Here is a 27,952-nt window from a genome sequence, read left to right as displayed (position 1 = left end):
CAAGGGCAAGGACAGCTTTCTGCCCTGTTGACGGCACTTCCTGGAATGGACATGTGACTCGGTATTTCCCGAGTGAATGAAGAGAGCAACGGTAATGCTAATGGCCATGATACTCCTTTGCAATGACGTAATGAGCTACGTAATGAACATTAGCTGCCTGGTTTCATTTCACCTACTTGCTCGCTTATTTTATCTATCTTTTCAGATAAGCACAGTTCAGGCACACAAAAGTTCAATGATCTGCTCTGGCAATATAGCGGGAAGCTGGGATCTGACCCAGGTCTGCCTGGCGCTGAGACCTAGACCCCACCGTGACTCAGCAGTGAAGTCTGAGCTCAGCGAACACAAAGGCTTTGCTTACCAGAGGTCCAGGCTCTCCAGGGCTTCCCACCACACCTGGGGTTCCAGGATGGCCCTACCAAGAAAGAGATGAACAAGGAGGAATCAGTTCTGGAAGGTTCCTCTTCCATCTGCATTCCTGCCTCGGCCAGCTCAGCCCCAGCCCAGGTCTATGCAGGCAGCAGCCAGGCCCCCAGGAGGAAGGGGCTGGTCATTCTGAAGGCCTGGGGTACCCAGAGGCAGGCAGATGACAGCAGAGCTGTCACCGTGGCTGGGGCAGGAGAGGGCAAGGGGATGCAGACTGCTCCTTACCATCGACCCCTTGGGTCCGGGCGCGCCTGGGGGTCCCATCATGCCCCGGTCACCCTGTGATGGAGACAGCAATTCAGGGAGGTCACGGCAGTGGGGCGGCTCTGTGGGGACAGGTGCAGATATGCCCTCCGGGGACTAGAGAGGGACAAAGACTTGTCCAAGATCTACGGCCACATCACCCGGACTGGTGACGGGGGAAGGGGGATTCCAGTCATCAGAAGCCAAGACGCCCAGCAAAGTGTGGCCATGGGCACTTAATGTGGTTCGAATCCCAGCTCTGCCACTTTCCATCCGGGTGACCTTGAGCAAGTCACCTCCCCCACTGGAGCCTTGGTTATCTGGTCTGTAAAACACACCCGCTGGCATTCATAAGGCAACTTAAAGAACTGGGATGCTTTTTTAAAAGATAAATCTCTGCCTCCCCCCGTTGCCTGCCCTGCGCAGTGTCAGCTTGCAGCCGTGAGCAGCCCAGACCACGGGGATGACTCTCACAGACATCTGGCTGCACTTGGGGATGCTGGGCAGAGGGCAGGGTAGAAGCCCCAGGAAAGGCTGGGACAGGTGACAATGGTTCTTTAAGGGTCTGGAAGGCCAGGGAAAGGAGGAAAGGCCAGGGAGAGAGGTCCGAAATCCCCAGGGCAGCTGGCCCCTTCACCTTTTTAACATTTCAAAACACAAGCTCTATTTGCTTAAATATTCCCGCCAACGTGACTTACCTTTTCTCCCATGATTCCTGGCTCCCCGACCAGACCAATGAATCCCAGAAGTCCCTAGAAGAAACATGGACAAAAGCAAGAGAAAGAAGGAAGCAACGTGAATTCAGGGCTGCGCTGAGTTTCAAAGACAACTGGCCCAAATCTCTCTTGCACTGGAACCGTCTCCCCGTGTCTCCTGCCCCATGCCCGGTGATCCAGCTGGTGTGGGGCTGCCACCAAGAGGAGAGCTGTCTCTGCGGGCACTGTCCTGACTTCCTTCACTCCACCAGATGGTTCTGATTTCGGAGCCAAGCGGTGGGGCCGCTGCCAGCAACCCTGGGAGCACCACACATTCTTTCCTCGCCAGAAGCTGGGAAGCGGCCACGTTTGGGGAGGGGGTGGGATGGGGGAGTCGGCAGGGGGGGAGCAGGGGACGGTCCTTGAGTGATGCTGGGAAGAGTGGTGCTTGTGAGAAGTCTGTCCCCATCTTTTGGGGTCCTAGGGCTGTTTCAAAGAGAGAAACAAACCTGCTGGCTGGAAGAGAAACACCCTGACAGCCTCTGCCAAAAGACCTGATTGAAATCTGGGAAGTGAAGGCCCTTTTACTGTCTTATGAAAGGCTTCCTCTCATTTCTGAAAGGGCACACACACACACTGTAGTTCCTGTTGCTCTTTTTAACTTCACTGGGTGATAACTGGCCCCCGTGTTCCAAGGCTCTTTTAGGTGGCTGTAGGCTTCGCTCACTGCCCTGAGCAGGCAACTCGCTCATGCTTAGCAAGGATGAAGGGCTTAGTTAGAGGAGGGAGTCAGACAACTCTCATTCCTGATGCCACTCTCTTCAGGAAAATTCCAGCAGATGGAAGTCTAGCGTGGTACAAGGGTCGCAAAAGGTGTTTTGGAAGATCCCAGGTTTGCAGCCAAAAGTTTCTGGGAGAATTAGGGAAGACTGAGGGATGAGTGGATTGGTTCCATAAAATCTGCTCCCTGTCCCCAAACCATATCCAGAAAAAAATGAGACCTTGAACCTGATCAGAAGCAGATCAGAAGTTGTTCACTAGGGCAGTGAAGCTGGCCAGGCAACTAGAGGGAAGAAAAGGCACTGGATTCCCAAGGGTCTTTTCTGCAGGGCTCAGAAACAGTCTTACAGTGTCAGCTCAGACCAGGACTATGTGTGTCCTGCAACTGCAGCCTAGAACGCAACGCTGGTCTGCGTGGCCCCGAAGCCCAGGCACCTGTCACTCCAACGCACGCAGCCATGAGCAGGGCCCAGGTCTCCCTGGTACTCCAACCCCATCCCCGTACGGCGGGGGGCCTGGTTCCCTGGCTTCAGAGGCCCTTCAGGGTTGAAGTATGAGATCGGAGGGATGAGGTTCAAGGTATGAGATCACAGCTAGTAAGTCAGAGAAAATGACCACGTATTTGTCTTTTACAACAACCTACTTTAAAAATTAATTAGATCATGCTCAAGGTGATAGGGGGTCCCCTAGTGACTCAGACAGTAAAGAATCCGCCTGCAGTGCAGGAGACATGGGTTTGATCCCTGGGTCAAGACGATCCCCTGGAGAAGGGAATGGCAACCCACTCCAGTATTCTCGCCTGGAGAATTCCATGGACAGAGGAGACTGGTGGGCTACAGTCCATGGGGCCGCAAAGAGTCAGACACGACTGAGCAACCAACACTCTCACCTACTTTCAAGGTGATAGCAATATTAATAACAACAGCTGTCACTTACGACGGGCCGAGCCCTGTAACTGACACTTTATCTGTCATCACCATTCAGTCTTTAGGCTTGTGGACCTGAGGCAAAGTGCAGAGCCTCTAAACCTCATGTGCAGAGTGAGAGGACTTACAAGAAAGGATTTACCCTTCCTCCCAGGGTTGTTCTGAGTATTGGTGATAATGCATGGCACATGTAGGCACTCTATAAAAGGTACTTCCCTCCCATCCTATTCTAATTTATTTTAAAAGGCCACGGGGTTAAGACAGAGGCCTGAGCTCTCCACAAGGGAGCAGTCAGACATTTCGAGGACACTGAGTAAAGAGAATAAAAACTGCTCTGTTAAAAAGCCCTGGCCGGACCGGCCCAGAGAAACAGAAATTTCATAGCTACTTTAAATTTATGAGTTGTTGGGTCCTGAAAGGCAGGCAGGTCATAAACTTCAAATAAGAAGCCAAAAAAAAAAAAAAAAAAAAAAATCCTAATGAATAAGGGCCATACAGCAAGTGCCCCATTCCCTGCCCCCACTCCAGAACAGGCCCCCCTCCCCACAGGGAGCACTGTTCCAGAACATCCTGGCACCCTGTCCCACGGATGGAGAGGAGGCTGGTCCAGGGAAGCCTGCCCCCGAGGCCCAGGGTTTCCACCTGGCGGGGCTGGTGGAGCAGCAGTCTCACCAGCTGTGGGCACAGCTGGCTCCTCTTGGCTGGCGTGGGGAAGGGGGCGGTATTGTCACCTACAGCAGACACTGCCTCACACAGCCTACAACTCCCTGCTGTCGACTATGGGAGTTTTTCTCCCTCCCTCCCTGCTCTCATGACCTTCTGCTGGGTGCTGGGAGATGCAACTGGGAATCAGACAGTCATGGATGCTCTGCTGGACTAGACATCTCTGGCTTAGGTGTTGAGATGCCCGGCTTCACCCTGGACAGAGCTTCTTAAAGGCAAGGCCCATGATTTGTAAATATCTTTGTGTGCCCAGCACCTAGGACAGGGCCCTGCAGGCTGGCTGCACTCTGTTAAAGAAACCGCAAGGACTCAGAAGGTCAAGGGTTTTCTAGTGTCTTCGGGGCAGGTCATGGGAATCCAGCAGGCCTGAGCATCAACCTGGGCTCTGACAGTGACAGCACTGCCTGGGAGATCATGGTCTAAGTACTTCTCAGAGCCTTGGTCTGGGGGTACTGTCATAGGATTGCTAGGGAACTCTGGGGATGGCATGGAAAGTGCTTGGCACACAGTCTGGTCCCTAACAGGCGCCTGATAAACGGAGCAGATACTGTGACTATAAGTAGGTCCTTCCACTCTTCTCAGGAATCCTCTGATTCTGCCTTGAATGGGAAAGGCCTGCTCCTTCCCACATAGGGAAGGGGCTGAGGGAACAGCAGGCACGGCCCCAGCCCTGCCTCACAACTCAGGAAGGCCTCTGTCTTCCCTGCTCAGCTGATGGGGCAGCTAGCTGAGGTCTCTACCGAACAAGGGTGCCTGCGGCTGCCCCAGGCCAGGTTCCCACTCCTCCTGCCCATTCCTTTGCTTACGTGGTCTAAGTTAAACCTGTGTGTGCGTGTGTGTGTTCTTGCTTAGTCACTCAGTCAAGTCCGACTCTCTGTGATCCTTTGGACCGTAGCCCTCCAGGCTCCTCTGTTCATGGGATTCTCCAAGAATACTGGAGTGGGCTGCCATTTCCTCCTCCAGGGGATCTTTGCCTCCCAGGGAGCGAGCCCTCATCTCCTGTATCTCCTGTATTGCAGGTGGATTCTTTACCCACTGAGCCATTCCCCTCCCTAAATCCCAGACTTGTCAATGTGGTCGAGGATCCAGGAGTTCTCAATATGGGGTCCCTGTAAGGCTCCATGGATGCATTTCAGGGGTCCATGAACTTGAATGGGAAAAATTACACCTGTCATCTTCGCCAGCCTCTAGCTGAAATTGAGCACTTCTCTCAAACATGAGTTTGAGGCATGCAGGCAGCAAATCTACAGCGCCGGTAATGGTCACAGATCTTTACATGTCACGTTAGAGTCACTGCTGCAGAGAGTTCAAAAGCTATCAGTGAGGCCGGTCACCACTTCAAAATTGAGGTCATTATTGGACCTGCCATGAGATCTCGTTATTCAAGGCAAGGATAAAGAAGCATATCTTTGAGGAGATCACAAGTTAACATAGTCTCACATCTGTATTTCAATATAACCCATTTCCTTGGTAGTCTTTTGTTTTGCATTTTGTGCATTTAAAGAAGTTCTCTATTCTGAGATGGTTAGATAGCATCACCGACTCAATGGACATGAATTTGAGCAAACTCCGGTAGAGTGAAGGATAGGGGAGCCTGGCGTGCTGCAGTCCACACAGTCGCAAAGAGTCGAACACAACTTAGTGACTTAACAACAAATTCTGAGAAGGGGTCTGTGATCTTCTCCAGCCTGCCAAAGGGGTCTAAGGCACAAAATAAAAGGTTAGGACTCCGGGATAGAGGGATAGAGGCAGGCTTTGTGTGCTGCCATCTTAGGATTCCAAGTATCTATTTCCCAAGGGCCCTACCATGAGCATAACTATGAAATTAAATTTGCTGAACGTATTGCCTTTTTTTTCCAATCAGGAAATACATCCAGGCCGCGGCAGCCCTTCCAAACTCCCGGACTTCCCACAGAATGTGCTCGAATGACACTGGAAAGGTTTCAAAAATCCAATTCCTCCCCCTGCTTTAATTCCTTTCTTCCCCCCAACAGATGTTGCAGGCCTGGTGAGGAAGCTCCTCGTGTGCGTGACTCTCACGGCATTGATGGCGTTTCTCGGCAGAGACAAGTTCTTCTGGGTCCCCAGCATCATTCCCCTTCCAGCCCGAGGCAGCCCCTCGCTGGGTTCAGAGGATGGGGTCCTTCTTTAAAGGAGTGGATGAGACTGCTACGTTCCGACCTGACCTACGAGCCCAGAGCTTACGCTTTCAGGAGGCGCCAGGCTGCAGAGGAGGGACTAAGGCCAGTCATCCACCCATCAGCGTCCAGAGCCAAGGGCCCTGGACCTCAACACTGAAGGTTATGTTTCTCCAACCTCCTTTTCAGAGATCACGTGCAACCTCCTCTCCTCTTCAGACCCTGGCCTGACTTCCCGCATAGCCAGAGCCACTGATGTGAATTTCGTTTTCTTTATAAACTAGGGATGCCTGAACTAAGAGCCCCTGGCACGCGGCTCTGCTTCTCTGCTCTTCCGGCCCTCCCGTTATATCGAGCACGGGGGGTGAGTGTGAAAGGGCTCTTCCACTCTGCATGTTCTGGGAGCAAAGTCACGTAACGTCTTTTGGGCGAATGCCCCCAGAACATCTGCAGAGTCAGGCTGTGGGGAGCAACCATGGGGACTGAGATTCGTGACTTTTTCATGCAGTGACCTCACCTCCCTGAGAGCCAGAGTTTGTCCATGTCAGTGAAGCAGGGAGATGACCCATTCAGGGTTAGATAACCCTAACCCAACCACTCCAGCTGGGGTTGGAGATGAATGAGCTCCACACACGCGCTTCCCACAGCTAAGCCCTCAGTAAAGGGAGCCAGTAGGGTCCGAGACGGCGGTGACTCACCTGCTCGCCCACAGGCCCCGGCCTTCCAGGATCGCCTGGCTCGCCCTGCAGAGAAACAGAGGAGGTCACTTGGGATGCATGGCAGGAGTCTAGGCCTCTGGGGAGACACCCGGGTCGTCTGGCCTTAGTCCCCTCTGGTGGGGATGAACCAAGAAACTCAACTGCAGTCTGGCCTTGGAAACTCCAAACAAATGGTAAGGATAAGCAACACGGGGACAAACCCTCCTCTGGCCCCAGGGATGATCCTAGTCGTCATTCCCTTGGAGGGGCCCCGGGCAGGTTACCTGGCATGGGGTCCTTATCTCATCTGGGACCCCCATCAACCCATGGCATTCCGCGGGAGATGGAAACTGAAGCTCACAGAGGTGACATGACCTGCCGAGGTCACACAGCGAGCTGGAAGCAGGGCTAGAGCTGGAACTTGGGTCTGACTGATGGAGATCCCCTGCTGCACCAGGATGAGCAGGGAGCCGGGGAATCAGGGCACCGGACTCCCAGAGCTCTGCCACCAGCTCACAAGTGACGCGGAAGGGTCTCGTCTCTGCTCTGGGCTCGGCGTCCCCACTCACAAATAAGGAAAATCAAACTCATTTGCCTCCGAGCTCTCACATGCGCTGTGTCCTGCGTCACCTCCGTCATGTCTGACTGTGACCCTACGGACTGTAGCCCGCCAGGCTCCTCTGTCCATGGGATTCTCCAGGCAAGAATACTGCAACGGGTTGCCATTTCCTCCTGCAGGGATCGCGCCCTTGTCTCATGGCTCCTGCACTGACAGGCGGGCTCTTTACCACCAGCGCCCCCTGGGAAGGCCCGGAGCCCTCACACTAGGTGGCCATTCGAGGCCTTGTCTGGCGGCTTTATCCCACGCTGGGGTGACGCCTGCTCCTTCTGCAGCCACAGCCGCCCTGGCAAGTAGAACCGTGGGATAAATCTGCCCGGGGCCCTGTCACCGCTCCCACCACAGAAACCCAGCTGGTATCTGAGGGAGAAAGGCCCAGGCCTCAGAGGGCAGGACATGGGCTCGGACCGGCCAGGAGCTGGGCTCACAGTTGGGGTTCACAGTGATCCCAGCTCAAGACTTAGCCTCCCCTCCAAGTCTGCCCCGAGACCTCAGGCTCGAGACCCCCAGAGGAGCCAGACAGGCATAGACTCGGGAGCCATTTCTCCTGAGAGGAGGGCACTTGGACAGCCTGGGGTCCCCAGTTCCACCCTAACCCTCTATGTGTCTGTCCAGCTGTCAACCCAGCCCAGCGATCCCTGCCCGGGACGGCCAGGGAAATCCAGCCTTCAGACGGAGTCCCTGGAAAGGCATTAAGCTGCCCATGTGTTGAGGAACATAATCTCCTACTGGGGCCAATTCTTTTTCATTTTGATAACTTAAAAAAACCTGTTAATAAGTGAAATGCATGTTTATGGTTGATGATGGGGAAAATATAGAAGCCCAGAGAGGAGAATGGAAATCTCCGATAATCCCACTACCCAGAGCGAACCCCTGTCCACGCTCCAGCCTTTGCTCTGAGCCTTCAGGAACACAGTACAGCCAGCCCCAGCCACGGGCTCCTCCTGCACCGTTCCGCTGTGTGACCTGCTTCCCACGTGCCCACCATCACCCCACAACACACGGGCATCTTCCCGTCCTGTCAATGCCCCGAGCACACCGTCTTTGGTGGCTGTGCTGTGCCCCGTGACCTGAACACTGGTCCCCTGGTGGACACTGGGATTCTGTCCACGCTTTCCTGTGACTCACACACACTTTTGATAAATGGGGGCCATCTGGTCCCCTTTTCACAACAGGTCAGGGATTCAGGGGTCATCCCAGGGCCTCATCAATTGGCTCCCCCCCTCTCTCCTCCTCCCAAGGTGCTCCCTCCTCCCCCTTCCTGCCACATCACTTTCAGGTCCCCTCACCTTCAAACCATCTGGGCCAGGTCTTCCAGGAAACCCCTTCCTGCCGGGCTGACCCTGCAACAGGGAGAAGTGAGTGAGCGAAGCCAGGAGGGGCAGGAACACAGAGCCCCGAGGTCGCTGCCAGCTGCCCTTGGGGATCAGGGAGAGTCTTCAGCTGTGTGACCTTGGGAAGCCTCCCCTCCCAGGCTGGTTTGTTTGTTAACGGGAATGATGAAAACTGCTTTCAAGGAGTGAGGAAAAGGAAGGGACTGGAACAGAAGATAAAGGACACAGGGGCGTGGGGAGTTTATGCCAGTAGTTCTCAAACTGTGGTCCCGGGGCCCTCTGGGGGACCCCAAGACCCTTTCACAGGAAATTTACAAGGTCAGAACTATCTTCATAAGAATATTAAGATGTCATTTGCCCGTGTCACTCATTTTCATGAATGCAAATGGAGTTTTCCAGAGACTACATGGCGCGTGGTTTTATCCACAGATGGAACGCAGGGGCAGGCTGGAGAATCCAGCTGACTCCTATTAAGCCAGACATTAAAGAGATTTGCAAAAAATGGTAAAACAATGCCACTCTTTTCATGAGATGATTTTTGTTTTGGAAAATATAGCTTTTTTGGGGGGGTAACTATTATTTTTGTTAACATGAAATGAGTTGGTTGTTAATCTTGAACGAATTGTTAAAAGCATTTAAAATTTCTTGGTTTTAAGTACTCATGTCGATAGATGTAACCCATGTAAAGAAAAGCATTCAGGGTCCTCAATCATTTCAAAGGATGTCAAAAGGTCCCAAGACCAAAAAACCCTACAAATTGCCAATTTATGCAATTGAGACTGACGGTGGCTGGACATACACCTTCTTTCTGGAAGGCCACTTGAAGCAGTGGAGAGAAGTCCGATTCAGGTTCCAGGGAGGGTATCCTGGCTTCCTGGCTGTGAAATTCTGGGCTAAGTTTTTTACTTTAAAAAAAAAAATTTTTTTTTTTTTTTTTATGACTGTGATGGGTTTTAGTTGTGATCTTCAGGCTTAAGTGAGTGCCCCTTGGCACTTTGGATCTCAGTTCCCTGACCAGGGAATGAACCCATATCCCCTCCATAAGGAGGTGGATTCTTAACCACTGGAATACCAGGGAAGTTCCCTGGGCTATGCTTTTTGAGCCTGAGGGCCTTGAATGATACTAAGAAAGGCAGTGCCTCTCTCAAGGGAGAATCAAATGAGTGACAATGGATGCAAGGCCCCTGCACACAGTAGGTGCACAAGTTTCCTGCCTCTTGTCTCTCTCTGGGGCCTGTCCTCACCTTGGCAGGCCCAAGGCTCTCACAGACAGCTTCTCTCCAGAGCACCACCCAAACGACGCCCGCCTGCACACAGCTGGCTCAGCGGCAGCACACCCCACCTCCCCAGGCCAGCAACACTCACCTCCAAGCCAGGGACCCCTGGTGGCCCCATGGGCCCCTCATCTCCCTAGGGTCAGGAGACACGAGAGAGGAGAAAAAGGAGAAAGTTAATTCAGTGGGAGTCTTGGAGAACTTGACCTCTCAGGAGGGCAAGGGGTGGGCACAGAAGAGCCCTCCCTGAGTGAGCAATGGTGGACCTGGGCCCCCTGCCTGGCCCCACCCAGGGCAGAGGCCTGGAGGCCAGACCACACGTGGGCTTCTGGGTGAACGGGGCTCCCCTGTGATGTGAATGTGGTCAGTCTGGGTTGGCAGAAGTGCCGGCCAGGAAAGCCAAACCCTATCATAAGCTGTTTGAGCAGAGCCCCAGACTGCAGCTTAAAGATACAGGCTCTGTTCCAAGCTCTGCCATTTACTCGGCGGCAGACGTTAGCCTCACCATGCCTCAGTCTCCCCATCTGTAAAATGGTGCGGGGCAGAGAGGATCATCTTAAACACTGATGAGTATCACCCTGCTTGACCCTCCAAATGTATGTCATTATTTTACATTGTTAGGTTAATCATGTTCCCATGAGTTAGAGTTAGTCGCTCAGTCATGTCCAACTCTTCGCAAGCCCACGGACTGTAGCTTGCCAGGTTCCTCTGTCCATGGGATTTCCCCGGCAAAATACTGGAGTGGGTTGCCATTTCCTTCTCCAGGGGATCTTCCCAGCCCAGGGATCGAACCCATGTCTCTTGCATTGCAGGCAGATTCTTAACTGTCTGAGCTACCAGGGAAGCCCCATTATGACTTGGAAATGTAATTATCTTTTATGTTTTGTCTGGCTATTGATTGTGAAAATTGATAAACATCTTTTATTATTGTGATTACGTTTAAAAAAACAAACAAAAAAAACCCCACTGATGAGTAATCCGGGTTTCTGGAGGACAGCCAGGATCTCTTATTCTTTTTTGACACCACGACCCCCAACATCACTCAGGATGGGTGTGCCCAGGATCTAGTGGGTGTGTGGTTCGGGAAGGCAGGGAGTAGGGCCTGAGAGAGGGTAACAAATGAAGGAGTGAATGAATGGACGAGTGGACAGATGAATCAATGGAGATGTGAGCAAGTGGCAGGCATATTGAGGGTCTGCTTCAGTGATGATGTTGTAATGTGAGCGTCAACGGGAGTACAGGCTGGTGCCATCTTTCCCTCACACCCTCCTGCCCACTTCCCGCCCATGGAGATGCCTCAGGCCCTCCCGCAGGCTCAGGGAGCTTCCAGACTGGCCCCTCTGGCATGCCAACCCTAACCAAGAGGCCCCCTCCGGAGCCCACTCCCCCCCGCCCCAGCTTCCAGGAAAGCAGCCCCACGTGGCAGCTCACAGGGCCAGTACTGGGACCCCGCCAGACCCAGAACCAGCCCAAGAAGGGATCCATGTCAGCCAGATGCCTGCCTGTGGTCGCGGTGAGTCGGGGCCTCCTGCACCCTCCCCCAGGGGTGCGTCATGGGAGCTCTGGGGCCTGAGCCAAGGTGTCCAAGGGAGGGCCTTGCGCATGGGAAAAGCCTGGGGCCAGCCCCTGGGGTGGCCAACAGCCCTCCAGCTGGTGCTCCAACAGGCCCGGGGAAATCATCAATCCCCTTCACCACGGATGAGTCAGTAAACAAATCTTCAGTCTGCCACTTACTAGCTGCACAAGTCATGTCATTCTCCCAGGAGGCCTCAGGCAGCCCCCAGGAGCCCAGAAGTTAAACAGCACAGGGTCCATGCTGGGAGCTTTGGGCTCTGTGGACTCAGGTTTGAATCCTGACGCTGCCTGCCACTAACCACAGGAACCTGACATAGTCCATCCCCTTGAGAGTCAGGACCTCCCCTGAGCTGACGATGTCCCCCTCCTATAGCAGCACCCCAATAAACTGGCTATAGGGAGAAGAAGCGGTGACAGTGTCTCCTAAAGACGAAACCCCAGGGCAGTGGCGTTGCCGTGATGGGAGTGACCTGCCAGCCAGACCGGGGCAGACGAGAACCCTGGAAGGGTCACAAGGCGGAGCTACAAAGGATGAGTTGGAGGGCAAGCCTGAGGTGGCCCTGGCCCTGTGTCTCCTGACTGAGGGGCCCTGGAACTCAGCTAAGGTCTCCAGGACCCAGGGGAGAGCAAGCTAGGGGTTGGGGTGGCAGGGGGGTGGGCAGGAGGCAGGGTCAGACGGTCTCACCTCGGGCCCCAGCTGCCCACGGGGTCCTGGCAGGCCTCGAGCTCCAGGCTTGCCCTGGTGAGGGGGAAAGAGAGCGGGCTCAGAGGCGGCACCTCTGTCTCCATCACAGGCTGGCGAGACTCCCGCTGGCTTGGAATCAGGCCTGTGGTTTGCATACGGTGCTCAGCCTCATCAGCTGGAGCTCCCCTGGGCAGGGACTCACCTTCACGCCTTCTGGGCCGTTGTCCCCGGGGGGGCCAATGTCTCCAGGGAATCCCTGAAAGGAAGCAGAGACCTGGGATCACCCAGGGGCCTACGGAGGGAAATGTGAAGACCATAGGTCTTGGAGGGGGACCGACCTGGGTCTCCATCTCATCCTGCAGGGGAGATGACCCTGGGCAGGTCAGCTATCACGGTTCTAAAACAAAGAATCAGCCCCTACACTTCAGAGGGGCGCTGAGAAAATGAGGCAGGACAGTGCAGGAAGGTCCTAGCATAGGAACTAGCACATACAAGGTCATCTAATCCAGACCTGCCCAAGTCTTAGTCCTGGGGCAGCCAGGGCTTCACAGCTAGCCGGCTTCCGCTCTGAGAAGTGCCACCCTTTACTGTGGGGATTCTGCATATTCTGGGTTTGCTGTGACTTTGAAAGGCTACAAAAGCACTGATCTATAAGTATCAGTAACTATCGGAAGCAGAAATCCCCAATGTATCCTTGGACCCTGCCCCACACCACCACTGAAAGTTCACTGCTCCCATCTGATAGATGGCTGCAGTGGAAGCTTCTTTGGGACATGGAGCAGAATCTCAGCAGAAAAGACCAGACTCCTCTGTCCCTTCCACTGTCCCTAGTCAAGAGCCCTCAGTCTGGCTGCCTCCAACCGCTTAGCTTCCATTGTTGGTGGTCACGAGGATACTCGTGAACCGACCAGCAGTGGTCGGTGTAAGAACATCTCCTTCCTTGTTTTAGGTATAATATCTCTGTTAATTCAGTCTAGAACCCCATTTGCTTTCAGGGCAGACCCACTACTCCCTCAGTTGTCTGCCAAAGCCAGAAACCAAAGCCTTTGAACATGAGTTCCTAAAGTCAGGATGCTCCCCGACTTCACCTTAGTAAGTGGTTTTATTTTCTTCCTCTTTTGAGGTTTTCATAACTCCCGTTAGATTCCAGCTCCACCATCCTCTCATCCTTCTCACTAGGGAAGGCAAGTCTGGTCTTGAATTTGGAGCTAACACAGGAAGCCAAAGACGCACATCTTTTTCTTCAAAGCGAGAGGTTCAAAGTCCCATTCTGCCACCGACTCACTGGGTGACCCCAGCAGGTTTCTAAGCCTGTCTGGGCCCCGGCTTCCTCATCTCTAAAATGGTAACTATAAAAATCACCTAACAAGACTTGTATGAGGCTTGAAGAGAATAAGGTGAGTGCACCGCTGAGTCGGAATTTGGCATCTGGTAAGCACTCAATAAAAAATCTACAAACCAAAGGGTTTTGGGTCCTGGGAAAACAAGCCTGCTTGGGGTGGGCCCGTCTCCAGGGAGAATTTGAAGGAGGCCAGGACACTGATCAAATTCTGGTGTCACACAGATCCGACCCACTAATGAATGAAAGAGCTGTTTCCCCCGGGAGCTGGGGAGTGGAAGCTGCACCCACAGCCTCGGAAAGGCGGCAAAGACCCCGGAAGGCGCTGAGGCTCGTTGGCTTCTGTCCTCCGCTGAGCAGAACCATCTTCCGGACGCTGAGCCCGCCAATCCAAACAGAACCCAAAGATGGGGGAGACAGACCCCAGAGCTGTCCAGGGACCCGGGAGGGAGCCAAAGAGCAAAATGAAGAACTCCTTTATTACAAGTAGCAGGGTGACCCTGAGGGGGTCGCCCCCACCCTCCTCACTCAGCTCCCTCCTCTGCAACGCGTGGTGGTGACAGTATCTCCCTCGCTGGCCGTGATGGCCGTTCAGCCAGCTCCCATCCCGAAGATACGACGCAGCCTCCTGGCACGAGGCAGTGCCTAATAAAAAGAGGGAGCCGGCTTTCCACCCGCACTGGCCAGACTGCTGGGAAACCCGGCCTCTCAGAGAAGTCTTTTTCCACAGTGACCAGGGGAAGGAATCAGGGCCATGGAAGAGAGGCCAAGTCCATTTGTCTAAAGATAGGACTGTGTCAAGGCCAAAGTCAACACAGTGGAAAGTAGAACTTGTGGCTTTTAGGAAACACTCCCTCATCCATCCGGGCGATACCAGGAGTGATCTTTGGAAGGATGGACCAGACTTCTGTCTCCGAGGCCTCAGGGATGTGCAAGGCGCCAGGCCAGGGAGGTATGACATAGGGGTGGGGTCAGGACTAGGACTGATCTAGAGCCCCTAAGAGAGACAGCAGTCCCCCAGCACTGTTCGCCCTGTTCTCCAGAGCTGGTCTCTGTACTGGGGGTGAGGCATGGGGCGGGGGGGCGGGAAGAGGAGTTCAATCAGCTGCCCAGCTGCCTCGCCCCCTTTGTGCAGAAATGCCAGTGATGGACATTTAACATACCTGTGCTCGTTACCACACAGGTCAGAAACTCTCGGGTTCTACTAACTCAGCTGTAGTTACCATGTTAATTGCTTAATCTACCTGTCATGACTTCTTCTCCATTCAAACACCAGAATCTTCCACTTGTTTCTTGCTCTCTGTACCTGTGAGCTCTGAGCCCTGCACCTCTCCAGGGTGGCTGTAAGTAGCTGGAAAAGTTCCAGGGCTCAGAAGGGTAGAGAAGGCAGGCAGCTCCCATGAAGGGTCCAGGCAGCTCTGCTCAGAGGGTTTTCCTGATGCTTCTTTCTGGAAACCGTAAAGGCGGCCCTGGTGCTGGGGAGGGAGTCTGCAGCCAGCTGCGGCCCCACTGCCTTTGCGAGCCCCCAGGGCAGCCGGGAAGCCGAGGAAGAAGAGGAAAGACGGCTGCTCTAGGAATTTCTAATCCCATCTTTCATTTGCTGTGTGACCTCAGGCAAGTGTCTCCCTGTCTCTGAGCCTTGGTTTCCCAAGGACGACAGGCAGTCCCAGTAACAGCCAGCCACAGAGGAATAGGGCATTACATACCTCAGGTCCCGGGGGCCCAGGAAACCCAACGGGTCCCTTGTCTCCAACTTTGCCCTGTGGGAGAGAAGAGATTGTAGGGGAGGCAGCGGTAAGCGAGGGTTCCTGGATCCCTGGTATTAGGCCCCAGGCTGGGATGGTTGGAAAATTCAAGAGAGGATGAGTGAAACCTGCCCAGACAACTACAAGGAGCTACTGTTCAAGCCCCAGCTCCTACTCTTCCTTGGCACTGGATCCTGGGCAAGTCACTTCACCTTTGAACCTTACCTTCCCCATCTGTGAAATGGGAACAGTAACAATTCTCTAACTCCTGGGGTTGTTGAGTCTTTCAAAGAGATACAGCACAGGAAGGATCTGATGCATGTATGCGTGCCTGCTAAGTCGCTTCAGTCACATCCAACTTTTTGCGACGCTATGGACAGTAGCCCGCCAGGGTCCTCTGTCCATGGGATTCTCCAGGCAAGAATACTGGGGTGGGTTGCCATGCCCTCCTCCAGGGGATCTTCTCAACCCAGGGATCGAACCTGTGTCTCTTTAAGTCTCCTGCACTGGCAGGCAGGTTCTTTACCATTAGCGCCAACAGGAACATTCAATAAATAAATGACATCCACTGCTATTGTTGATAACACTGCTATTATTTACAAGACACTGGGAGCCCTGATTTGCACCAGAGCTCTGCCAATGCCTGATGCCTGGGTGTGCGCCTGCCCCTCTGGGCCTCAGTGTCCTCATCTGTGAAAGGGGCAAATCTCCGTTTCTACTTTGCTTTACTCGCTTCCCAGAGCTGCTATGGGAGGAAATGAGGTCCTGGATGTGAAGGCATCTCTGGCCACATTCCATGACCATGAGCCCGAGGACCTGGAAGCAGAAGGTACTCACCACAGGCCCTGGCTTCCCCCGTGCGCCTGGGAACCCTGGCAAGCCCTGGCTTCCCTGAAAAAGATGCAGAGCAAACTGGGGTTAGTAACGCCCAGAAATGGCCAGATGGACAGCTGCTTGGTCATCCCTGCTGGCGGCCTGAGGCCTGAACAACACCCGCTTTGAGAGGGAGGATAAGCCCTCTGCTTGCAAGCTCCAGCTTGGCAGCTCTGCAGGCTGGGACCCGGGGACACAAAGGTGAAAAAACTGCTCCTGTCCTCACCAGGTCATCCAGGAACCCGGGACCCCGAGGCCACCGAGCAGGCACTGCTGCTGCACCCGTGATGCCTGGGGAAGTCTGGAGACTGGGGCCCAGCTGCAGAGGCAGCCCGGCCTGCATGGCTCGCAACCCGGAGACATCGAGGCTGGGTCAGGACAGGCCAGCCAGGAGGGAGGGGAGAGGAAGAGCGAGAGCTGGCCAACATCTGGGCCTCGTTGACTGGCTGGGAGAACTCCAGATGTGGCCACATGGTGCCGAACACAGGCAAAGAGGAGCCGGCCTGGCAGGCGGCCTGGGATCCTCCGTCACCCCGGCCAGCCACTCACTCAGACGTGTCTTTTTAAGTGCTCACCGTCCTGCACAGGACCCTGACCTGAGCCCCTCCGGGCCAGCCGGGGGCCCTATTCTGGGGAACCTGCCGTCTGGCAGGGGGCGAAGCACCAGTCCCCATCAGCCAGGGGAGAAAGGTGCTGCCGCAGGTGAGGGGCACGCGCTTTGGCATCTGATAAGCACTCATAAAAAATCTACAAGCCAAAGGGTTTTGGGTCCTGGGAGGACAAGCGTGCTTGGGGTGGGCCTGCAGGTGAGGGCCACAGCGACTTTCTGAGCAGGCAGAGAACACGGCATCCGCGCGGAGCTCTGGGCTGGGGCTGGCCGGTGCGCAGGTGGGGCGGAGGGTGTGCCCAGCGAGGCGGCCACGTGTGCCCGCTTGGTGCAGTGAGGAGGTCAGTGGGGCTGGGGCTCAGGGCTGGAAGGGCGAGGGGCGGGAATGTCAGAGGGGCCGGCACGCTGGCGGCCCAGGTGCGGGGGCCAGGAGCCGGGACTCCACTCTGGGGCAGCGAGGAGCCGTGGGTGAGCACGGAGCAGAGCTGGGCCCTGGACACAGTTTGGTGCAGGTGAGGAAGACAGGCTGGGGCCTGGCAATACGCCAGGAGGCCGCTGTGAAGTCCAGAGAAGACACAACGAGAGGGTGGATGAAGATGGAGGAGACAGGATGGTGGGAAGGGATGCCGCCTTCCAGGTGGGTCCCGGCCCATGTCGGCCCCTGGGAAAGAAGCCAGAGCCAGAACAGAGCCGGGCCGGGGTTGGTGGGGGGCAGGGGGCGAATGTGCAGGAGTTACCTTGTCTCCTTGGAATCCGGCATCTCCTGACACACCTGGAACCCCTTGTTCACCCTAAATACACACCAGCAAAGAAGGTTACGATGGAAACCACGGTGAGCTCTGGAAGCCTCCCCCACATCCAGACCCAGTGGCGAGGTACAGCTTTGCCGAGGCCGTTCCCCAAGTCGATCCACCCAGCAGCAGCCTTGTTAGAGAAAAGGGCAGCCCCCAGCCCCAGAGGAGCCTGGGTGGGGAAGGTGGGCCCCCTCGGGGGACAGAGCCAGCTTAGCCGCAGGTCTGCCTGGGGTTGCTCAGGTGGCTGAGCACTCCACTAACAGAAGCTAAGCAGCGCCATGTTGCCTGGCCTTGGCAGGAGATCAGACACTCGTGGGTCAAAGGAACCGTGTCTTGATCCTTCAACCTCTTCATCATCAACTGACGTCACACGGAAGAGCGTGCAGCTTGGACAGCATCCCCACACCAGCGTGGGTTCAGAGCGCTTGCATATGTTGCTTGATATTTTTCACTGCCAGGCTGTGAGTTGTCATGTCTTCCTTCTGTGGGAGTTTCTGTGCCAGCAATCGGCTTCGGTTTACGTCTGATTAACTGCTTTGAATCAGCTATAGCATGAGAAGCCAGAGAGCTTGGCTCATTAAGACTACGTGTAACCAGCAAGTAAACTGGTCTGGAGTTAAGTCTGGGTGTTTCCCTTTTAAGATGACACATTGCATGGACTTGGTGACACTGATTTTGGCTGTCAGAGGTCTCTTCTGCCCCCTCCCTGTACTCAACCACATCCTGGTAAATGAGCTGTCACAGAACCAGATTGGGAGGTTTCTCCTTGGAGCTGGAACCGTCTCACACAGCCCTCATCCTTTCCAGCTTTCCATGTTGGTACATTGGCCCCAGGACTCAGAAAACATTCACAGCCCTGGCAGCAGTTGGATGGATGGGGAGAAAAACCCAAGAAGAATGGAGAATCTTAGAGAACTCATGTCGTGCAGCTAAGGCCATGATCCAACAGAACTTCCTTGGTAGAACAAAAGCCAGAATTTTTTTTTTTTAATAAAAAAAAAGTTTTGTGTTTTTTTTAAAAACTTACTTTGGTTTTTCCGATTTGGAAAATCTTATACAATATCCCAGAGTTTTAGGAACTTAGGAACATTTTTTTTTAATGTCCAAAGAAGGAGTAAGATGACTTTAAAAAAAAGTTTCAAAGGCCCCTAAGAAACCAGGACAAGGGATCTGGAGAAAGCTGGGCCTGGAGCAGGAGCCTGGGTTCCAGAATGTACCTCCATGGGGGGAGAGGGAGCCAGGTGGTGGTAAACGGGACCGAGGCCAGGCTGGGTCATGACAATCTGGGATTCTAGGCAGGATGACTGTGGAACATGAAGGGGTGGCTCTGTCATCCCAGGGGAGGGCCAGAAGGTGGGGTGGAGTGAGGAGGGGCTGATAAGAACACTGCTCCTCAAAATATTATGATCCTATCCTAGCCAAAGAAGTAGAAAAATGATTTCTTTTTCTTTTCTTCTCTCTTTTTTTTTTTTTATTTTCAACTCTAAAGACTTATTTGATTGTGCTGAGATCTGTGAGCAGGAAAATAATTTCCTCCTCTTTTTTTTTTTCAGGGCTTTTACATGTCCCAGGCAGCACCAGTTCTATGTAACACTTTTATTTCCATGTTCCTGAAGAAATAGCGAGCTGGAGGCCAGCTCTGCAAAGGGCCTATAAAAAGCTCCCTGCCTGCACTCCCGTTTCCCCCCCACTTCCTTTCCCTCCGTCCATGACTTCAACATTTCCAGAGGGCTGATGACTCAAACCACGGGGTAAACAGGTAGACGTGGGGAAGCCCCCGCCTCCAGCAGAAAGCCCCTACGTCTCCGGAGGGCGGGCTGTGGAAGAGGGGGCTTAGTAACCAGCAGGGCAGAGCCAGAGGGCAAAGCTGAGTGGGATGGGGTGGGGCGGGGCGGGGGCTGGGGGGAGGGCCAGCTGGAGGCCTGGGAACGAGGGAGGAAACGGGAGAGGTGGAAACAGAGAGGACAGTGCTGAGCACAGCGCGGCTGGGTACCAGGGGTGGGGGTGGGTAGGCAACCCGGGATGCTCATTTCAGCCCAGCAGCTCTAGTTTTTCTAGGAGTCCAGGCTCCGGGCGGGCTCCCACAGATCCCTGAGTTTCCTTTGAAGAATCTCTTCTCCTCTCCAGGTCTGCTTCTCCAGTTGTGACAGGTAGGCACTGGAGGAAGTGACCTCTAAGACCTCATCGGCTCTGCCCTTCTGACCCCAGTCCTGCTTCGGGGTGGAGGTCTCTGCTGGCAGGTGCCGGGGTTCAAATCCTGACGCTACGTACCAGCTGCGCGTGCCCAGCAAGCTTCCCACCTCATAGAGGGGTGGAGGATGGGCGAGCTAAGCCCTGCAGCACGCTCAGAGGGGGACCAGTGTTGGTCCCTGCTCCTGTTCCTCGAGCTGAGGAGGAGCAGGATCATGGGGAGACAGGTGCAGGGAGCAAGGCCCCCGAGCAGGTGAGCGGCTCCTATCTGCTCAGGCTTCTGGAAACTTGGATGCTGCCCAAAAGCTCTCCCACACTCCCTCTGAGGGGCCTGGTCTGTCAAGAGGCTGCCGGGGAGGGCAGGTAGAAGGCCACAGGGCCAAGCACAGAAGCATGGCCCCCACCCCCCGAGTCTCTTCACGTGGATGCCGCAGGGCCCAGGCCAGGTGCTGCCCCCCTCTGGGCCCCAGGGTCCCACCGACCCACCAACCTGGTTGGGCCCAGGGTTGGCTCGGCAGTGGAATGGTGGAAGACATGCAGCAAGGGTCTCCCCAGCCCACTGCCCACCCTGCACAGCTGGGAGGAATGCTGGTCAAGGGCTCAGGCCTGTCCTGGCTTTTCTGTTACCTTTTCAGACTCTGGGATTGGGCTCCCAACTCCAATCCTGACAGTGTACATGCATTTGTTTCCTCCTATGCCTGGGAGGGGTCTCTGGACCCCACATCACCCCTGCCCTGGGGTCCATCATCTCAGCACCACATCTCCCCATCTCTCCATCTCCCCACCCTCTGTATCCTCTGGCTTTGACTTCAAAGCCCAGACGCTAGCCTCAGCTTTGCTCCCCCCAGAAAAAAAAAAATTCAGAGACCTGCCTTAACTTACCCCTAACCCAAGCTTCAACAGCCCCAGCCCCCCACTCTTGTCTGCCAAGATCCGCATGCTTCCAGAACCGTCTGCCTGAATCCCACCCAGAGTTACAGGGAAGAAGCTGGGGAGCACAGATTTAGGGAGGGCCAGAGGGGAGGCAGGAAGAGTGCAGGGGAGTGGACCTGGCGAGAAATCAGCAGCAGCGTCGAGGCGGAGGGAATTCGCATGCAGATAAAACACAGTGCAATAAGGGAGTATTCAGATCACCTTATCACCTTTCAGTCCGGGTTCCCCCACGTTTCCCATCAGTCCCTGCAAGACAGAGGCCAGGGTTCAGCGGTGAAGGAGGGTGAAAGCCCCAGAAGTCAGGAGCCCTGGCATAAGCCCATTGGCTTGCTGCAAGACCCCGTGCTGGATGCTCCAGCCCAGGGCTGTTTTCTCATCTATAAAAGGGGGGCAATGAGCCCCGGCCCAAAGGGCGATGGTGTGGCGTGTAGGCCCATAAGAAGGGGCGGCTGACTTGTGAATCACAGAGCTCTGGGCACATCCAGGGGAGAAGGGCACTGATGGGGGGAGACAGCCTTCATGAGCCGTGTCACACACGCTTGTTAGCCAAATGGAATCATCCCTGGAACGTGGCCCTGGCGGCGTAAGCCCACCTTTCGCCTGCACACCCGTCCCACTCAGGGATGTCCTGAGCTCACTGGCTTGCCGTTACAGTTTCTGTCCCCTGGTGATGCTCTGCACTGCACTCGCAGTGCCCTGAGGTCCAGAACCATGTCTGACTCATGCTCAGCTGGGGGACTGCCGTCCAGTAAGGATGTCTGGCATAAGTGACATGCACACGATGCTTGCCTCTCAGGACTGAGAAGCACTGAGCCCCTGACCTGCCACGTTCCACCCCAGCAGCCCTCTGAGTACACTCCCCCAGCACCGTGTCAGGGTACCCTTCCTTCTAAGCTGAAATGAGTCAGGGGGCGCCCGGCTGGGATGAGACCCAGATTAAAGAAGAGCTTTGGTTTACCTTCATGCCCTTGGGTCCTGGGTAGCCAATCGGACCCAATGTTCCCATGTCGCCCTGGGAAGAGAAAGGGAAGAAGCAGCAATGAGAGAGGCTCACAGGAGGCTGGCCTGGGAAGAATCCCAAGGATGCAAACCCCCATCCCTGTGTTGATCTCGTAATTAGGCGTGTTCGCCTCCACCGAAATACTGGAGTTAATTTCACAGAGGTCTTGTCCCAAGCTCATTTCTTGATTGGTGCCCCTCCCACTACCTCTTTCCACCTCATATTGGATTCTTCACACCCCATAGTAGCTAAGGCAGGGGTTCCCAACCTCCAGGATTTAATGCCTGATGATCTGAGGTGGCGCTGATAGAATAATAATAGGGATGAAGTGCACAATAAATGTAATGCGCTTGAATCATCCCGAAACCATCCTGCCTCCCCGGTCCGTGGAAAAATTCTTCCAGGAAACCCAGTCCCTCGTGCCGGAGAGGTTGGGAACTGCTGAGCTAAGGGATTCAGGGCATTTCATTGGGCTTCTGTGGTCCTCAGCCTCCTGATCTATAAAAGGCAGATGAGGAACCCTCCCCTCCGAGAGCTGCTGAAAGGGCAAAATAAGCACACACAGAGGCTTTGACTCTAGCTTAGTGAGGGGCAGGAATTTCTGCTTCCAGAAGCTGGGACATCAGCAAGGAAGGAGCGGGGCTGTCAATCACAGACATCAGAGTTGCAGACGGACCCCGGAGGACACTAAGATCAGCGGGTAAGTCCTGGACCACAGGTTGGAGACCAAGCATCCCATCAGATCAGCCCGTTCAAGGTGGGAGCAGGTCACGGAGTTCATTCACCCTGGAGAGTCACATTCACTGAGGGCTGGGGAAAGGCTGGGAGGCGGTCAGCGTAGGTCAAGGCCAGACCACACGGTCCCATCTCTCCTCCGAGGCCCACTCGCTCATTGTGAGATTGTGAGATTGCGCGTTGTGAGATCTCCGTGCCTCAGATTCCTCATCTCCAACAGGGACTAATACTCTGTACCTCCTGTAGTTTGGAGAAGTAATTGACATGGATAAAGTACTTGGCACAGCCTGGAGGCATTTCTGGCGGTTCCAACTGAAGAGGTGCTACTGGCATCTCATTGGTGGAGGCCCCACAGCAAAGGGTTATCTGGCTCGGGGGACTTTCCTGGTGGTCCAGTGGCTAAGACTGTGTGCTCCCAAAACAGGGGGCCCAGGTTTGATCCCTGGATAGGGAACTAGATCTCACACACCTCATCTAAGAGTTCACAGGCCTCAGCTAGCCCCACTACAGACAAGTAAATAAATGAGTTTTAGAAAACAATAATTATCTGGCTCAAATGTCAACAGGGCTGAGGTGAGAAAGCCTGGTCTAGAGTGCAGGAATGCACCCTCTTTCCCTGAAGGCTCCTCACTTCCTGCCCTGCCCTGCCCTTCCGCTACTGCCCTCAGCCACAGCCATCAAATTAAGCCTTCGCCCAGAGAGAGGGAGCCCCTGAAACACTCTCTTCGCCCCCTTTTCCATCCTCTGTGACTGATGTGCGTGTCTGGCTGCTCTGTGAGCTCCATCAGCGTGCCTGACCTCTCTGGGCCTCGGTTCCCCACTCCCTGAGTCAGGCTCCATGGAGGCCCCTGGCAAGCCCTGCGAAGCCCTGGAGGAACGCAGCCTGACCCAGGTGGCCAGGCTCAAGAACCGGTTCCTGTGGGAGCTGCCTGGAGCTGGCTCGGAGGGAGGCTGGCAGAGAATGGAACGTCACATTCCTGCCGACTCCTGTGGAAGGAAGGGCCGAGATGGAGGGAAACACGCTGAGCTCAGAGACCGCAGCTGGGCCTGGCTGAGGCAACGCTGAGTCTCATCCCCCACCCCACCACCCTCCTGAACCCACCTGACTGGGTGAAACCAAATCTTCTCGCTGAGCCTTTGCAAGGAATTCTGCTTTCAGTTCCCATCAAGTGATCTTATTAAGAAAGGGAGCGCTCAGTTGAATGGGTGATCATAGCAACACAGATGACCCCCGGGCAGGCATCACGCTGCACACTTCACATGCCTCACCTCCGTTACTGCTCCCGACGGCCCTTCACGATCTGCCTGACCTCCCCGTTTTACAGATGAGGAAACTGAGGCTCTGAGAAGTGAGGGCTTGAGCAAGTTGCAGAGCTCAGCAGAGTTGGGATTCACATTGGGTAGTCTGTCCCCAGAGTTTCTAAGCAATTCTGAAGTAATCTTGGGAGAGAAGAAGCCAGGATTGCTGACCGGACAGAGGCTGGAGGGAAGGACAGCCAGCTTCTCAGTTCGGTTCAGTTTAGTCACTCAGTCGTGTCCGACTCTTTGTGACCCCGTGGACTGCAGCACGCCAGGCCTCCCTCCATCACCAACTCCCGGAGTTTACTCAAACTCGTGTCCATCGAGTCAGTGACGTCATCCAACCACCTCATCCTCTGTCGTCCCCTTCTCCTCCCGCCTTCAATCCTTCCCAGCATCAGGGTCTTTTCCGATGAGTCAGTCCTTCGCATCAGGTGGCCAAAGCTCAGAGAAAAGCATTTCAGCTCCTTGGATGCTTTGGCTGGTCCCTCGCTCCCCCCTCCGACCCCCGCACCGCCCCCACCCCGCTTTTCCTGGAGGAAGGGAGCAAAGGGTGGCCACCCAGAGTTCCCCGCAGTGGTGCACACACATACAAGGTCCTGCTGATGCGGCTCCGATGGGGGCCGGGGTCTTGAACAGAGAGGACCACCCAGCAGCTCTGGGAACACACGCTCCCTCTTCCCCAATCCAGACCTGATGGCGGCTTGCTGCATGGAGGCTGGATGTAGGCACTCCACATGCATGCACCGCCCCTCACCAAAGGGGTCTGTGTCTGGTTGGGGGCCAGGGCCAGTGTGGGCTTCCCACCCAAGAACCCGTGGGAAAAAGGTGGCTGCTTGCTGAGGACAGGTCTTCTTCATGTGGGCAGGACCCCCACGTTGGACTAGAAAAGCATTTGGGGGAGAACAGAGAAAACCTCAGGCCTCATTCCGCACCCCCCTCCAGTGTAGCCCGCAGACACCAGCCTGCTTTGCGCTCAGCACTGTCGTGGGCAGCTTGGCCAAGAGACACACAAAGTCGTTGGGTCCCACAAGAAAGCAGAGTGAGTCATGCCCGTAGTCTGGAACCTGTTTCCCTGTCTGCCGGCCCTCCCAGATCCTGCTCAACACACTTCACCCCTCATCTCACAGACTCCAACCAAGAATGCAACATCGACCGGCCACATCTGCGACCCCTGAAGGAGCTCCTGAGCGCCAGACGCCACACCAGACAGCCTCCAGCCTCATCAGATCTGTTCGGACGCTCTCCAGCTGCTCACAGCTGTCCCATGGGGTCAGCACCATCGTTGGTGCTGCGGCACAGATGAGAAAACTGAGGCTCAGAGTGAGGTGAAGCAACGTCCCCAAGACCAAGCAAAGGCAGGGGACACAGGCAGGACCAGAGCAGGTCTGGGTGTCTGTCAGGTCTCGGAGTCCATGCTCACAGGCCTGGGACTGACCCGGCTTACTCCAGTGAAGGACCCAACGATGCCTTTCCTTGTTGCTCTCAATCATGAGGCAGGCTTGAGATTCAAAACCAGGTGAGAGTCCCACTCCCCTGCCCCCCAGGTCAGCAGGTGTCCAGGCTGGGGCTTGCTGGGAACCCCTGAAAGAACACCTGGGGCGCTCCCAGTGCCCACCCCCACGGGTGCTGGCAGAGCCTTCCTCCTTGTTGTTCCTCTGGCGCTGGGCATCCTTGCCCACTGCCTCCTACACCGAGCGCTCCGCCCTGAGCTCACACTGCCCATTGTCCTCAGCATGAGCATCACTTCCCTGACCCCACAGGCCAGGTCTGGCTCCCGCCATCATGTCCGAGCCTGACGAGGCTTTAACTCGTGGCCTATTCTACACGATGATCATGACATGTGTGCGTATGTGGCCACTGCCTGCCTGGTACCCTAGAGGAAGCGCTCACTGAAAGGGGCTAAATCAGTGGGTGAAAAAGAAGCCCACTCTTTTCCAAACCCTCTAGGGAAAAACCTTCCCTGGAACTGCCTTTAAAGGCAACAAGGCCTCCTTGAAACTCCAGCAGGAGGTCGGGAGCCTGGGGATGGGGACCCAGGTGACCAGCCCTGGCTCCTGTGTGGTCTTCATAAGCACCATCTCTCACCCAGCAAAGCCCCTAGCACCGTCCAGTTCACAGTCTCACACACCTGCTGTCTCCATTCACCCCAGAAGTCAGGCGGAGCTGGAGGGGCGGAGCCGTGGCAAAGGGCATGAACCGTGAAACAGACAGCTTCAGGGCTGTGTGACCTTGGGCAGGTGTGTCAGCCTCTCCGAGCCCCAGTTTCCTTAAATGTACAGTGGTATTCCCACTCTTTACTCAGAGGGTTTCTGTGATAATTAAATACCTAGCATAGGGCCCGGCACATGAGGGTTTGGTAGATGTCAGCTAGCAGGGTTCCTGACCTTGCTTTATAAACAAAGAAAAAAGTCGGGGATCATTTGGTGACAGGACACGGTGGACTTGTCCACTATATCTCACATGCTGGGATTTGGCCAGATCACATATCCTTTGTGCCTCATTAAACGAGGAGGCAAGATTCCCTTGTGTCACTCAGAATACAAAAGACAGAAATCTTCTCTGTTGAGCAGACTCTGGAATCAGGCCTACTTTGTTTGAGGGCTAGCCAAAGGGATTCAATTACTCAAAGGGGGCTGCTTCAAGACTGACACCTCAGAGACTGCAGGGGGCCACCCAGTGGCTTTTGGGATCAGGGTCACACAGGTCTGAGGGGCAATTCCCCGGCTGGTGACCTCGGGCCCCAGCCTTCCCTCCGGGGTACCAGGCTGCTGCCACCTGCCTCATGCATCTCGAGGCCCCCAGCCTAACGCGTGTCAAGCACACACAGACAGAAACTCTGCAAATGTTTGTCTGTCCTCTCTCACCCTTCCTTCCGTCTGCAAGAGCCCCGGGCACAGGGGATGTTTCAGTTTTGGTCTGCATGCAGACTGCTGCAGCTGACTAGTCCAAAGGCACTGAATAAATGTGGATCTCCACGAACATGATGGTCAGTACATGGAATTCCCATTTGCTCAGCTAGAAACCCACATCCTCTGGAAACTGCAGGTGACTCACAATCCCTCTTCCCTTTAGCTCCTGGTTAGAAAATTCCTTTTCCTCTCCAACTCTTTGGGGAGGCAATTTGTTTTTCCCCAGACACAGAAGCTGCTGTCCCCAAAAATCCAGGTCAGGAGTGGGTGCCTTGGGTGGGACAGGGTACTGGCTTGGAGGCTGATGGTGACTTGGTGGGTGCAGGTCTAGACCCACGACCCACCCTCCCTGCCAGGCACACGGGGAAAGGAAGGTCACCCTGGCACCAGAGGGAGTTTAAAAACAGGGGAAGCAGGATTGAAAGTGGCCAAAGAAAGACATGAGGCAAGGTGTGGGGGACGGAGGGAGGGGCAGACTCCGTTCTTTAGAAAGGAGCAACAGGAGGATCGCAGGGCCTGAGAAATGCAGGGACATCCAGGGCTCACCCCCAGCTCAGGCCCCTCAGAAACGGGTGGGAAGAGAAGTGCCCTGAGCTAAGACTTAGGAGGCACAGCCTCTGATCATGCCTCCATCTTCTCCTGCCTTGGGTGTGACCTTGACCTAGGGCCTCACTTTTCCCATCTGTCCAATGGGATTTTCCTAAGACATACTGAGCAGAGTTGCCAGATTGAGTGAATACAGGATGCCTGGTTAAAATGTGAATGTCAGATAAACAATCAAACAAAGGAAAGACATTAGAGTGTAAGTGTGTTTTAAATAACGTATCTGAAATTCAAATTTCACTGGGGCTCTTCTATTTTATCTGGCAGTCCTTACTGTGCAGAGCAAAGGGGAGCATCGGTGGGAAGAGCTTTTAAAGAGTCAGGAATGCCAAGGGCTGTAATGGCACAGACTCTAGAATCCGCGTGCGTTCGGCCAAGCAATACTCTCGCCCCTCTCAGGATCCAACCCAGTGGACGCCAACAATGACAAATAGGATTGTGTGCCAAGAATGACAGCCAAGATATGTAAACATCCCTGCAGAAAAGCTTTAGGGACGGGGATCATATAGCCTGAAGAAGCAGCCTTAGGAAGAACAGACGCAACCATCTTTACATCTTGAACAGCCTCTCCCAGGGACAGGAAGATGAGTTGGACTCAAAACACAGGAAAACCCTGCACAATGAGAGCTCTGTGAAAGTAGATGGGCTTTCAGGGGAGGGAGCGTCCAACACCAGGGTGTTCTAAGTTGGAGTTTAATGACCATATGACCAAAATCCTCCAGAAGGGAGTCCTGCTGAGCTTCAAGAAGGTTGGACCAGAGAAGACCTCTGAGATCCTCATAAAGTCAGGTTCCCAAATACTCATT

The 27,952-nt window shown here is 54.7% G+C and overlaps 1 protein-coding gene across 6 annotated transcripts in view; it reads right to left on the bottom strand.

Moving 5' to 3' along the window:
• COL27A1 (collagen type XXVII alpha 1 chain) overlaps positions 1-27,952 on the bottom strand; it is a 147,775-nt gene that overhangs the window by 54,505 nt on the left and 65,318 nt on the right. For 4 of the 6 annotated variants that reach the window (XM_065946937.1, XM_065946938.1, XM_065946939.1 and 1 more), the window contains 13 exons: positions 21,556-21,609; positions 20,799-20,843; positions 17,418-17,471; positions 16,038-16,091; positions 15,162-15,215; positions 12,319-12,372; positions 12,117-12,170; positions 9,948-9,992; positions 8,538-8,591; positions 6,630-6,674; positions 1,368-1,421; positions 652-786; positions 362-415 (listed from right to left, as the gene is read on the bottom strand). In XM_065946937.1, coding sequence (XP_065803009.1) covers positions 362-415; positions 652-786; positions 1,368-1,421; positions 6,630-6,674; positions 8,538-8,591; positions 9,948-9,992; positions 12,117-12,170; positions 12,319-12,372; positions 15,162-15,215; positions 16,038-16,091; positions 17,418-17,471; positions 20,799-20,843; positions 21,556-21,609 — 756 coding nt within the window. The remainder of the gene's footprint in view (positions 1-361; positions 416-651; positions 787-1,367; positions 1,422-6,629; positions 6,675-8,537; positions 8,592-9,947; positions 9,993-12,116; positions 12,171-12,318; positions 12,373-15,161; positions 15,216-16,037; positions 16,092-17,417; positions 17,472-20,798; positions 20,844-21,555; positions 21,610-27,952) is intronic. The other 2 variants (XM_065946940.1, XM_065946941.1) reach the window with 2 other exon arrangements.

This window comes from Muntiacus reevesi, chromosome 10 (assembly GCF_963930625.1).
Source record: "Muntiacus reevesi chromosome 10, mMunRee1.1, whole genome shotgun sequence".
Lineage (NCBI taxonomy): Eukaryota > Metazoa > Chordata > Mammalia > Artiodactyla > Cervidae > Muntiacus > Muntiacus reevesi.
Note: the sequence above shows the minus strand (reverse complement) of the source record. Positions and strands in the feature narration are given on the sequence as shown.